The sequence below is a fragment of the Pagrus pagrus genome, assembly GCF_965226575.1.
Source record: "Pagrus pagrus genome assembly, chromosome: 17".
NCBI classification, from domain to species: Eukaryota; Metazoa; Chordata; class Actinopteri; order Spariformes; family Sparidae; genus Pagrus; species Pagrus pagrus.
Window position 1 is genome coordinate 19479154 of NC_140201.1, and position 14028 is coordinate 19493181.

General features: G+C 41.2%; 2 protein-coding genes across 2 annotated transcripts; both read left to right on the plus strand.

Moving 5' to 3' along the window:
• Positions 1-509: 509 nt before the first annotated feature.
• pef1 (penta-EF-hand domain containing 1) lies at positions 510-8700 on the plus strand. Its single transcript, XM_084379857.1, has 5 exons — positions 510-617; positions 2241-2505; positions 5215-5370; positions 5886-6029; positions 7386-8700. Exons 1-5 carry the CDS (start codon positions 600-602, stop codon positions 7613-7615), a joined length of 813 nt encoding a protein of 270 aa, XP_084235983.1. The 5' UTR covers positions 510-599; the 3' UTR covers positions 7616-8700.
• A 1713-nt stretch (positions 8701-10413) lies between these two features.
• Positions 10414-13266, plus strand: smim12 (small integral membrane protein 12). The gene is made up of 3 exons (XM_084378804.1): positions 10414-10470; positions 10832-10984; positions 11928-13266. The coding sequence occupies exon 3, from the start codon at positions 11956-11958 to the stop codon at positions 12226-12228; it is 273 nt and encodes a 90-aa protein (XP_084234930.1). The 5' UTR covers positions 10414-10470; positions 10832-10984; positions 11928-11955; the 3' UTR covers positions 12229-13266.
• The last annotated feature ends 762 nt before the right edge of the window (positions 13267-14028 follow it).

Genomic DNA, 14028 nt, shown 5'->3' on the forward strand with positions numbered 1-14028 from the left:
TGTTTTACAGAAAGAAAGAAATAGACTTACAACTAAAAAACAGACAACAAAACTGAACAAAAGGGTAAGAAAATAAAAAAAATAAGCATATAACTATTATGTACATACCAATGGATGATGATAGATGTATTTATAAATTAATAAAACAAGCATTTATGTCATTTGTAAACAATACAAATGGTGCAATGACATAAATATTTAATATTATACATGAAGTGGTTGGTTATGTACAACATGTAGCCTGTGCATGTCCACTCACTTCATGTATATCGATTAAATGATTAAAAAAAAAAAAAAAAAAAATCATTACCTTGTCAAAAGTCAGGGGAAACTCCCATAAAGCCTGTATTTGTTGCCGGATTACACAGTGAATGAGTAACTCGCCAAGTATTCTGTTACATTGATTGGAGTGACGGACACAGTGAATCACACTTACTTGTTCCGACGTCATCACTTTTTCCACTCTGACATCCAATCAGAAGCAGGAGACGCGGGTGCGGTTTTGACAGACCCGGAAATGCACCAATAGTTACCCTCAGAAAGTGGTGCCGTATCCGCCTCGGCTGCTGCCTTGTTGAAGGAAGTAAAGTCTGTCAAATATGAGTTTCCACGGCCAGGTAAAGAAATATTACGTCTTGTGTTCCGTCTATGTGAATTAGAATAACATATTAATATAGTTAAATACGTGTGTCATCTACTGTTTGGCCGTGATACAACGTAACTAATAGTGTATGTCATAGAAACACAAGTAACGTTAGCCGTTCGTGTGCTTGCTACGAGGATGTGGATAGCAGAAAACAGTGTTTAACTGTTGCTGTGTTTTGCTGGCGTTACATTAATTTATATTGCGCTAACATTGGTGGAGTTATAGTTAAGCTATAGAATAGAAAAGGACACTATTACAGGGCCTAACTTTTGTAGTATTCCCTTTTTTAAATGCACAGGCAGTATTACTTCTTGTGTCATCACTTCGAAGTCAGTGTGTCACAAGATGAGTTAGTATGTATAGTACATACATACATACGTGGTGGGAGAAGTATTCACATGCCTCTAAGTAAAAGTAACAATACCTCACTGGTCGTATATTCCATTACAAGTTGCACATTTACCGTTTTGCGTAAAATGCAGAAATATTATCTGCAGATGTTAAAACGTAGGGAAAATGGCCACCTGCAGGGTACTGTTGTAAAACTAATGTTGATGATTTAATCTATAACGAGCACTGAAACATTGAATATGTGTCATATGTGTCCATGGTAGCTCCATAAAAGATATTGTATAAAATGACATGTTTTGTAAGGAAAATCTTAACCTGTATGCTGCTGGTGTGAGAATAATATTTTCCTGAGGAGTATAGTGGAAATGGATGTACTCAAAAGTTGACCTTAAAGGATAAGTTCACCCTAAAAGGAAAATTCAGTCATCATCTACCCACCCTCATGTTGATGGACAGTCAGGTGAAGTTGTGTAGTCTACAAAGTTTTATGGAGCTTCACAACTAAACAACATTGTAGCATTCTTCTAAACAACTGAAGTAGATGGGGACTTGTTTTAAAACGTAAAATGCCTCCATACAGCTCAATTTCAGGCTCCAGAAGCCCCAAGATCCCAGACTGTTTTCAAAAGACGTTAATTACAACCCATTGTAAGCTGAAATCTTCACAGATGCTGCTCAGCTACAAGAGTTGGTGAGATCCTGTCTGAAGTGGGTGCACAAGCTCGACCGCACAGCAAGGGTGTAAATAATGTCCTTCTAAATCAGTTTGGGATCTCAGTTTAGGAGAATGCTGCCACACTGTTTGGCTGTGAAGCTCCAGAGACAGAAAAACTTTATTGATCATTGTGGGGGAAAATGTGTATGTTTATAGCTGCTCCTTGTAAAGTAGAAATATCACACTGAACGTATAAACAAGATTTAAATAGAGAAACATAATACAAATAAGAGTAAGTAACTAAAATATAGAAATAATTGTAAACAAAATATGTACATTAAAACTACAATATATCGCAACTTTGTGTATATATATATGCAGTATCTACGTGCACAGTAAATGTCCTTTTTAATGGAATACTCTACATATTACATGAAGTATTCCATAGTACTCATTATATCCAATTTATGTCAACTTTTTTTATTTTTAATCTCTTGAGAGACTATAAGAAGCTCCATCTAGCCACACACAGCCTGTGTAGTCTTTGTATTTATCATACATTCTCAGTGAACTTGTCTGTCACTGCAGGGCTATCCAGTAGGAGGCCACCCACCACCTGGTGCTCCATACGGGGGAGGCAGTGGTCCCTATGGTCATCACCCTTCAGCTCCATACGGTGGTGCAACACATCAACCAGGAGGTCCTTATGGTGCTTACGGAGCCCCTGGTCAGGGAGGGCAGTATGGGCCGGCACCAGGGGGTCCCCCCGGCGGTCATTATGGTGGTCATTACGGGGGGCAGCCTCATGGAGGACAGCCTCATGGAGGACATTATGGACACCATGCTCCTGCAGGTAACTGTAGGATGAGACTGCAGCTGTTTTAGCTTCTGTAGTAGGTTCGCTTGCGGGACTTGAACAGGCATATTCTAAACACGAGGAGACTGCAGATACTCTCCTTCTCCTCCTTCGTGGCTTCTCTCTCCCTCACTCTCTGGAGGGATGATGGATAGAAAATGACTTACGTTCCCAGACAGTCATGTAGAGACAGGGTTCAGTTTGTGCCCCTCAGCAGGATTACATGGCTGGAGTGATGACTCCGGTAATACTGAGTGAGGGCTAAACAGAGTAAGAGACAGATGGGTAAAGAGTGTGTTGTGTGTGTGTATATGTGTATATGTGTGTGATTACACTATTTCCTGTAGCAGCTAAGCCTAAGTCAGAGCCCATGTGGCTATCACTCCCCGCAGGGTAAAAATCCATCAGGGTCTGTCCTGAAGTGTCACCTGTCCCTCTCTCCCCATTCATTTTTCTGACAATCAGCCCTCCCTCCATTCCTACCCTCATCTCACACCGTTCTCACACTTTGTTTCTCTTCCTCCATATATTCAGGTAATGGCCTCTTGCCCGATACTATCTCCCTTATCGCTGAGATGACTTTTCCTGAACCCTTGACCCTTTTTCATACCTTGAGCCATATAAAACACTGAGCACATATAACTAAGGCTGGGGAGGTATTCTTTTGCAGAATACCAACTAGTTTTACAACTGTAGGGAGATTCACTATTCCCGAGCTCAGCATTTTTCCTTACCTTAAGCTTATACATGATTTTAGTTAAATAAATTGGATAGTGAAAATATTACATTTCCTTTAGCGCTGGGGAGGAGGGTACATCATTTGTATGTATTATGTATATATATTTTTCCTAAAAATGTCATATTCTCAGTTTAAATGTGAAGCATGAGGCGCGGTGAAAAAAAGGGTTAATAACAATATAACACTTCATTTGTTGAGGACAGGTGTAGCACTTTGCTTCATGTTAAGTAGGCATGGCAGTCCAAATCCTACCGTTAAAAAAAGGTTCCAAGGAGAGAACAGGAGAGTTCGCTCTGTGCGTATTGTTTAATCCTAAATTTTGCGATGCAAATTAAGATTCACACATTTGCAGGCATAAATTGGGAAGATTTAATAATAACATTTGTGCCTATGTGTGGTGTATCTGATTTCGCCGTGTTGGTGCTGTTCCTACAACATCATAATTAATGTTGTTCCAGGACCATCAGTAAAACTGACCAATCACGCTGTTGTAATGTCAAAGCTTTTGTGACTCGTGTTGTGTGTTACATAGGGGATTCTGACTCAGGGGATGGGGAATTGAATCCTGCTTGGAACATATTATGCTGTTCACTTATTATTTTCCATGTCTTTACAGTTTTCTTTCACTGTTTGGTCAGAGTTATCATTTGGGTTCTTATTTGTAATCCAAGTTCATTTGGAGTACTTCCTCTGTTAGTATTTTTTCTTAAGCTTTTAAGAATAATGTCCTTTGAATCAAATGCCATGGAGATAGTTTAACATAACATCATCCCCACTCAGCTCTGTCTCCAAAGCAAAACATGTAAAGTTAATGAATGTCAAAAAAACACATAATTAAATTAGAAATGAGAAACCACATAGAGTTCATGCTTTCTCACAGGACATGCAGATTTTAGTTTTTTTTAGGATTCTTTTCCTTTTGTTTCAGCTGAGCATTCAAAAGTTCACTCCAACTGTAAACTGTGATTTTCTTGTTCTTTTCTGTACATGCAACATCCATTGCACGTCTGTCTGTCCTGGGAGAGGGATCCCTCCTCTGTGGCTCTTCCCGAGGTTTCTTCCATCTTTTTTTTCCCCCATTAGAAGGTTTTTTTTCTCAACACGGCAAGTTTTTCCTCACTCGAATCGAGGGTCTAAGGACAGAGGATATCGTTCACTGTACAGATTGTAAAGCCCACTGAGGCAGTGTGATTGTGATTTTGGGCTATATGAATAAAATCCATTTGATTTGATTCGTAGATAACATGGTTTGGATTAAAATAGAACCTTTCTCAACGTTAAACGTGTTTAAAAGAATAGCTAAGCCTTGTGCATATTTTTCCGGTCTTTTTCCCCGAGTCGCTTCACTATGACATACAAAAACATGATTGGTTAGTTTCAGTGATGACCCTGTAGCAACATTAATTATGATGTCCCAGGAACTGCAACGAATTGCATTTGGCTTAACAATTAAATATAAAGTATATTAGATGTTATAGTCATTGCATACTGTACTGTTAATGGAGTCAGTGCCTTCACCACACACACCACCAGGGCCCAAAGTTTGAGTCAAGCACAGATGTCATTTTTTATGATAAAGTTTTTGCAATTTCAACTGTCAGTGAGTTGAAGCGTGTGTCTTCATCTCTCAATAAATAAGAAATTATTTTGCATCAGAACGAGGCAGCCGTTTCATTAAGAAGAATCTTCGCTGTCTCTTTCTTCTGTCTCTTTAACTATTCCCCTACTCAGAGTCTGAAAGCTCCAGTGAAATAATAACTGGTAGAAAACATAAGGATGGGAAATAATAAAGAGAATAAATCAGACTAGTCGGCACAGGCAGACTGAAGATGATGAAGAAGAAACTAGTGATGGAGACATCATGCTAAGAAAACAATCTTACACTGATGGGCATCTTCAAAGTCAGTCTGAAACTCCCTGTCCTTTCTTCAACATCCTATTACTACTCTTATATATCCTCCCTTCAGGCAACATCCCTCCTGGTGTTAACCAAGAGGCATACCAGTGGTTCCAGACTGTCGACACTGACCACAGCGGCTTCATCAACCCAAAGGAGCTGAAGCAGGCGCTTGTCAACTCCAACTATTCCGCTTTTAATGACGAGACCTGCCTCATGATGATCAGTAAGTTGCACGACTCAACATAAGTAGCTCTGTGAGGATAAAGAAGTTAGAGATGCTTTGGCAGCATTTCCTTAGGCAAAATCACACTGGGTTTAACTATATAGAATGCTTTCAGAGAGCTAAGTGGCTTGGTGGAGGAGGAAGTTGCTTAGGAAAAACAAATAAATAAAGGAGTGGCAGGAGAAAGAAAATAGGCTGGTTTTAAATGAGAGTAGACCACTAAATCTCCTAAACTTGTAAATAGAAATCTCTGTTTCTAAAAGGAGACATTTAGGCAGCCAGGAGGCCACCTAAGAAATAACTATGTGACTGATGAGACTAATTCGTCACTAACGAGTCATGTCTATCTTGATGTTGCCCTGCATTCCAGCCGAATTTGCCAGCCAGTGACTAATGTGTCCTATTACCGTAATGAGAAATGTGTGACTTCTTGCCGTTACGCAAGAATAACTGAAGGAAAGCGTCTGAGTCTTGTTTGTGTTGAACATGCTGTGTTTTTTTTAATTTCCTGTTAGACATGTTCGACAAGACGCGGACAGGTCGAATAGACCTGTTTGGTTTTTCAGCACTGTGGGACTTCATACAGCGGTGGAGGGCGCTCTTTCAGCAGCATGACAGAGACCGCTCAGGGTCTATCAGTGGCATGGAGCTACAGCAAGGTATCCCTGTTTGTGTGTGTGTGTGCGTGTGTGCGTGTGTGTGTGTGTGTGTGTGTGTGTTAAAAATGCTACAATTTAAAGATAGAAAGTGAAACTTTTCTGCATTAAAGGTGCAATACGTAAGAATTGGCCACCTTGAATTTATACTCCTTTATATACATTCATGACTGCAGCTACTGTTAGCACTGGACAACCAGGGGAGCACAGAAGGTTTTATTCCTGGGAGAAAGAGGTTTTCAGGCCCAGGGCTAGCTGGTTAGCATGTTATCTTCAACAGATATCTCTTCAAAACGGTACATAGACGTCTCTGACATAACGTCAAAATGGTTATTGCTTCACATTCTGTTACATTTTGCCCCTTTAAAGGATAAGTACCGTTTTTTACAACCTGAACCTTATTTCTGGCAAAAGATATGGTCATTTACTCACCCAGATAACTTTGGTGTCATTCGGCGTCGTTCGGACGAAATTAGATCCAGTGTAGCGGCGATATATCCATATAATGGGAGAGACGGGGCAGCGACACACAGCCTCTATATAACGTATTATCTGCCACGAAACTAGTTAATTTCATCAATATTTTGTTACGATATGCTAGCGCTATTAGCCTCTGAGTCCGGGCTCGTCCGTTATCAACATCCGGGGTCAAACTAGCAGCAGCAGCTACAGGTAAACAAGGCGCGCTGTCGCGGGTGCGCGCGCAGCTCAGAGACGACATCTTCCAGGTCAGAGGTAGTAGATCAGCCTACAGACCCCGGATGTTGACAATAGACGAGCCCGGACTCAGAGGCTAATAGCGCTAGCATTTCATAACAAAATATTGATGAAATGAACTAGTTTCGTGGCAGATAATGTGTTATATAGAGGCTGTGTGTCGATGCCCCGTTACTCCCATTATATGGATATATCGCCGCTACACTGGATCTAATTTCGTCCGAACGACGCCGAATGACACCAAAGTTATCTGGGTGAGTAAATGACCATATCTTTTGCCAGAAATAAGGTCCAGGTTGTAAAAAACGGTACTTATCCTTTAAAAAGTCTGGAAACAACTAGACCTTTATTATATATTTATTATAGTTGTGCACTTACATTATCCCAAATGTTTCCAACAATTATCAAGCCCACACAAATCTGTAATTTTATAGAAGGTAACGGTGCATTTTATTTGGTCATCTGTCACTGTTTTGTTTTACATACTGTGTATTTAATTGGGATAAGGATCGATCAAAAATTGTCAGGAAACATGGCCATGATTGGGATAAGCGCACAGTCTTTTAAAATGAACACAGAAATACAACCCAAAGAAGAAACATTCATTCCCATCTTGTGTATCCTTCCTCTGTCTGTCTCCAGCCCTCGCTCAGATGGGCTACAACCTGAGCCCCCAGTTTTCTGAGAACTTGGTGCGCCGCTATGCCTTGCGAGGCGCACGACCCGGCATCCAACTGGACCGCTTCATCCAGGTGTGCACCCAGCTCCAGTCCATGACACAGGTGTTCAGGGAGAGAGACACGGGCATGACGGGCAACATCCGCCTCAGCTATGAGGACTTCCTGTCTGGGGCCGTCACCAGGCTCATGTGAGCCTCATTCCACTGACAGACCCGCTGCACTGTGGATTCACAGTCTCATTCCATGTTCAGGTCATGATTTTGCTGAGTTTTTATTTCTTTCCCATAAGTGCCCAAACCTGTTGGTATGTATACGACATATCAGCCAGTACACCTTATTCCATAGCTTGTTGCTGTAAGTAGATAATGCCTTACGCCATGCACCTGACTGAAGTTCAGTGGCTGTTACAAAGGTTATAACATCACTCACCTTTAAACAGTGATAATCTTACCATAGATGCCTTGGTGACAACTATCGGGTCTCTTTTTGACTCTTACCAGTACAGTACTTGATAGAAGTGATGACTAGTTTAAATGAGAAACAAGAGAGCACTTGTTTACATGTGTTTAATTCACTGAATGTTGACCCAAAAACCAGACTAACCAAACATCAGTGTAAACACTTGATGAGAGGGAGTAACACACAGTAAGTGAATCCATCAGTGATCATTTTCACTGCTCCTACTGTCAAATTATCAAAATTAGACTGCATGACAATGATTCTGCTGGACTTGAAATTCATATCCTATGACTTTGCTCACATGCAGCATGATCATATTCCATTAAAATGATTTTAAACTCTCTTTTACATGTATGCATATCAGGAGTATTCAACATTCCCAGAGGGTACTTCTATGCAGTGGTTGCACATTGTATTGAACATTGCTTTGTATTGAAATGGGTCTTATAAAGCAAAACAAGGGCCATTTTATAATATCAGAATTCTCTCACACACTGAGAAGGGGGTTTTCCTCAAAGCTCTGTAACTAATTGATTCTGAATGTTTAGGTAAAATGACTTCATTATCTTCTTCTTGCCAAGTTGCACTCCTGTGAGCCAGCATCAGCCATAAAGAATTAAATAATCTGTGGCCAAAAGATAAGTGACCCAAAAGCACTGGGAAGTGTTATGTATTATGTTTACCACTTTCACCTCAGTGAAATGAGGGATTCAGTGATTGCGGGGCCAGTATTTTAGCACTCCACTGAGGCTCTGCAGTCAGTAAACATGCCAAAATGGTTTGTGATGCCAAAAACAAATAAATGCTTTTGTATCACATTCTGACGTGTTCGTATTCTTGATTGACGACCATTCATACTGATAATACAATACATCTTTTCTCAGTTGTTACCGTACTTTCTTTAACAACAAGTTGGAATTTACCTCATCCCCCCAATCAGTCTCTCATTCCTCCCTTTGTTGGGCAGATTGGCCACACAAAAGAGCAAAAGCGCCTCTGTCTTCCCCTTCCACATCTGGCACGTCTCTCCCTCACCATCTGTTCCTCTGCTTGATCACAGTCTGTGTCAAGAGTCCTCCTGCTTCTCTTCGTCTCTCCAAATCAGAGGCCATCCATCAAATTCTCCCTTGCATCTTTTTCGGTCACATCCCAGCTCCCTCTCCACTTCACCCCTCTCCCTCCATCTTAATCTGAGGCTAAACATAGCTCTCCCAGGTCCTTAAGCACACTCGGTGTCACACACTCCCTGTCATCCCCCCCTGTTCTGTTGACACCTGAACATTGATGTGGTTTAGTGTCTGGATCACTTTCAAAATGCTGAGTTCAGTCAGTTAAAAGTGCAGCCAAAAGTGCAGCGTGCTTGAAGGTGTCAGTCTATAGAGAGCGTTCCAGCAGCCCTTTTCTGGCTCGTGTGATTCAGCAGTGATTTAACCTAAGTCCTGATTGTCATTTTCTGTGTAATGAGGAAATTTCCCACCGCTGACCATGCCTGACATCTGTAATTAACTTGGGCAAATAGAGCAGGTCTGCGGGGCTCCAGTTAGCGAGGGTGCAACGCTCCACTCTGTCAGCCCCAGTTTGTGATTTGGATTGATAAAGACTGTCGTATTTTTACATAAAAATCTTGGCTAGCGCAGCTCTAAATCTCATTTACTAATAAACAGGAGCTGATGAAATAATCCTGCCAACGCTAAGGTTGCTGGTAAAGCAGAACTGGCACTGGTAATGTTGTTTTCCCGCAGGGGGATGAGCACATTTTACTTTATCTGACAGGACTGATCAACTGCCAGTTCTGGCAACTAAAAGGTGGACAGCATAGAGGGAGGAACTGCTTAAAAGAATCATTTTGAAGCATGAAACATAATCACCCACACAGAATCCTGTTAATCACGACTATTTCAGCAGGCATTTTGAGGTAATGAAAAAAAAATTTGGATACAGCTCAATTTTTTTTTCTGCCGCTGCAGAAATGACCAATGAGTCCGAACAGGTCATCGCCCCATGACAGGCCAGATTCCAGTCGCTATAGATCAGCCCTGTCCCCCGCATTGGTATAGTTATATGGAAAACATTTGGGCCTGTGAGCTGAAATATCAGTGTCATCAATCATGTAGAGATTTGCAAAGACCATTTACCGATTCACCACCCAGAAACAACACTAACACAGAGGAGGGTGTTCTTCAACCTGTAGTCTGCTCTGCAATTTATGGTCTCCCGCTGGGTGAATGAAATGTACACAATTTCCCTGCAGTTAAAGTAAACAAAACCAAAGCTTCTAAAACTGTTTGTGTCTTTACACAGTGTACCAAGCCTCTCAAAGTGTCCCTGTCTGTTTGTGCCAAATTGAGCTTTTGAAAAAAGAAAACTGTCTCTGCACTTGAGGGGTTTGTCATCCAAGAGGGAGGGTGGCTCACGCCTTGTCAGCGTATCACACGATACTGGTGACAGATCTGTCAGCTCATGAGTGTTTCTTGAGAGGAGGATTTTGTGCAAAATTGTCATCAATGTTTGAACACAGACACACAGAAGTTATGTTTTGTAAGACTCCCCGTCATGAAAGCCAGGGAGGAGACAAACATCCATGTACGGTATGTAGGAGACTCATAAAGTCAATTACTTGAATTTAAATTATTTAATATTCCCACAGCTTATTAGGATGTATTTTAATCAATTTAATGCATTCTTGTGGGGAAATTGTTGTCAAAAGATACAGTAGTACTGTTATATCCACACTTAATGATGCTTTTAAATTGAATGAATGCATGTTTATTTACTGTCTATGAAGTAATTTTGTAAAATATGACTTAATTTATTTGTACACAACGCTGTCAGTACAAGTATTAACAGCAGATTGTTGATCCCACTTGTGTTTCCTAACAATAAGCTAAATGTAAATGTCTGTTTTGGCATTCCTCATTCACTCATGTAGTGTGCTATGTTGACCACTAGGCGGTGTTCAAGCACCGACAAAGCGCAGGTTAAACCGTCTTGGTTACAGCAAAGTGGAGCTCATCAGCCAATCAAGTTCAACCAGGAAGTTGACCGACAGTCACACGGAAGTTGCGTTGACCCGCTGCTGCATCAACGTGCTAACGGGTAAAGGTGAGCGAAGACTTATGACACAACCCAATGTCCTTAGCAAACTCTTAGAGATATAAACCCCACAAGGACTTTTGTTTTTTCGAGCAAACGTTAGTTCGTAGTAATGTCAACCGTTTCTTCACGTCGTCAGATGCTGTGTCCAGTCAGTTATACCCCTGTTCCCCGGCGTTGTGTGTTTAGCTGACGCAATGCCAAACTCCATAACAAATTTGACCATGTAATGCTCTTCCTTGTGTACAACGTAAACTACACGGTCTGGGACACATGTAAAAGCTCTTTCGGAATAAAGGAGTAACGCTTTTCATTTCGGCGAGGATGCAACAAACTAAAAAGCGCGAATTATCACAAAACTTTAACCTGTAAATGTGTAGTGATATCCAAAATGTCACGAAACAACGCAGTGTTAGCGTCGCTAATCTTAAAAACGATGGTAAATTGAGGCTAACGTTGTGTTGACAAAACGTCAGGTTTATGTGAAGCTGTTTCCATTGAAGAAACGTCAGGTTTTGGGATTGTTTTGCTCTGGACCTTCCCATTGAGTCCGCCATTATGTTTGTATGCTATATTTGTTGGTTGGAGAGGGCATGAGAAGGACAGACATGTGTGGTGACTGTCTGACGTTTATGGATATCAGACAAAAAAAGAGTTGCACATACCTGCATGGAAGCAGTCCATTTCAGTCATCTGCTATCACTACAGTTTAGAGACAATGCCTCTAAATTATTGGTATGTGCAGTAAGGGCTATTATTACCTCAGTAGTTTTAATTTGATGATTTAATAGTCACAATGAGGTTCAACTACCAGGGGGAACTAGCTGAGAATAAGGGCTTTTCAAAACTACTTGGGGAAAGTAAATATGCTCTTTTAATTTCTGAATACTGTAATCATCTTTTACTGTCAGCTCAAATGCACTCACCACTTTATTATTTCCCCCCTGTGGAGCACCTGGGAGCCAAAGCAGCGTGCAGTCATGTGGCCTGTGATGTGGACAGCGCTACGGACCTATGCCCCTTACGTCACCTTCCCCGTGGCCTTCGTGGTGGGCGCGGTGGGCTACAGCCTGGAGTGGTTCGTCAGAGGGACCCCTAAACCTCGAGAGGAGAAGGGCATCCTGGAGCTGAGGGAGGAGAGGAAGCTAGAGGAACAGGCAGGCAGGGACAGCACCCAGGTGCTTAGCCTCAAAGAGAAACTGGAGTTCACACCCAAAGCGGCTCTGAACAGGAACCGACCCGAGAAGAGCTAGCCCGTCATGTTATTGGTGTGAGAGACTTGTTTTTGCCCTTTTCTCAGCAGGAGAGCAAAGGGGTCAAAAACACCTGTGCAGCCATACATCCTCATCCCTGCTGACCAGAAAGCATCAGTTCACTTGTGTAATTATTGGCTACCTTTTAGAGGGTGATCATAAACACTTTAATTGAGTCAAATATAGCTTAAGTGTGCTGCATGTGATTATTTGACCTTCCCTCTGATGTTGCACATGACTGTTAATGCAAGACACTGCAATTACCACAATCCTGAAGGTGCAATATGTAAGAATTGACCATCTGTTGAATTCATACACGACACAAATACCACCGGAGTAATCACTGTTGCGTGAGCTAGTTAGCTCAGTTAGCCGTGCAGCTAGCAGTCCAGACGGTGAGCTCGGAGCACTGGAGGAGTTGGTGCTTACACTGTTGGCACAGGACTGGGATGGGCTGGGGCTAGCTGGTTAGCATGCTAACCTCGGTAAATATCACAAATTGTTATTCCTTCTCCTTATCCATTCTGTGGATAATTGTAGTTTTTTTTTATGCTTCAGCTAAAATTCTTCCATACTGCACCTTTACATATGGATCCTTCAAACGTCCACGCTTCAAACTGTTAGTTGGCTTCGATGGGAACTGGTCATTTTCTGTTTTATTTCAATTTAGTAAGTAAAATGACTGATGTTATTGTCTTTGCTGATTTTCATGTTTCAAGCCTGTCACAAAGCATTTCTCCTTTTTATCTTTTTCTGTACATTCAGAAAGGACTTTTGTTTGTGAACAGGAGAGAGGAGGAAGGAAAGACGGGTCTTTGTTGTAGGTCTTTTTATCTCATGACATGTAACCTTTGATGGTATGTGACAAAATAATCCAACAGTACGGGAGGTCCCCTCAGGAAGTTTAAGCTGCTTAGCCCCATTATTGTCTGAAACATCCATAATATACTTTCATTTAAGAAAGACTGTTTGCACACCAAAAGTTTTAATTATGTATGTCACTGAAAGTGTGATGAATAAACGTTTTTGTGTATGCTACAGCTGTGTTGATATTTCAGAAAATATTGGCATCTCCTTTAAGGAATTGTTGACATCGCCAGTTCCGCCCACTGATTTCTTCTAACAGAGTAATAAAACAAAAGTTTCAGGTTTTGTCACTTGTGTTACAGCAGCATTGTTTCACATTCAGGTCTGAACAAATAATCTGATCTCACTTGATTATGAAACTGCTGCCAGGGACAGAAAGTAACATCAAAGTCAAAGGAAGGAAGTAATGGCTCTGCTCATTCAGCTTCAAGGAGGAAATTATTTTCGAGGGAACAGGAGAGACAAAGAGATGAGAAATGGGGAAACCGGCAACTCATTCACCTTTTGGAATCTGGCCTGTAGACAATTATGTGTTCTGCCTCTGGCAAAGAAAGAGGATGATAACAGGGACGACCAATTCATTTGAAAAAGTCTGGACTTTTCAGTCACTTTTCAGTGATGCTTTTGGATAAATTGTAGGTTATTGAGAAACCATCGTGATCTATTGGAGCAATTATCAAAATTTAATTTTCACACGTGTTAAATACCTTTGTGTGATAATACAAAACATTATATACATAGGTACCCTTAAAAAGAACAACCCCGAAACCTATAACTTCTGACTGGTCCAAGGCAGATGGAACCAGAAAACATCACATCTGACTCTTGGCATTCAGATGGGAAACACTTAAATTTGAGTGACAAGGACAAGCAAAGAAAACAATACAATGACTGTACAATACATGATGAGGTAAAAACTGGTTAAAAGTTACT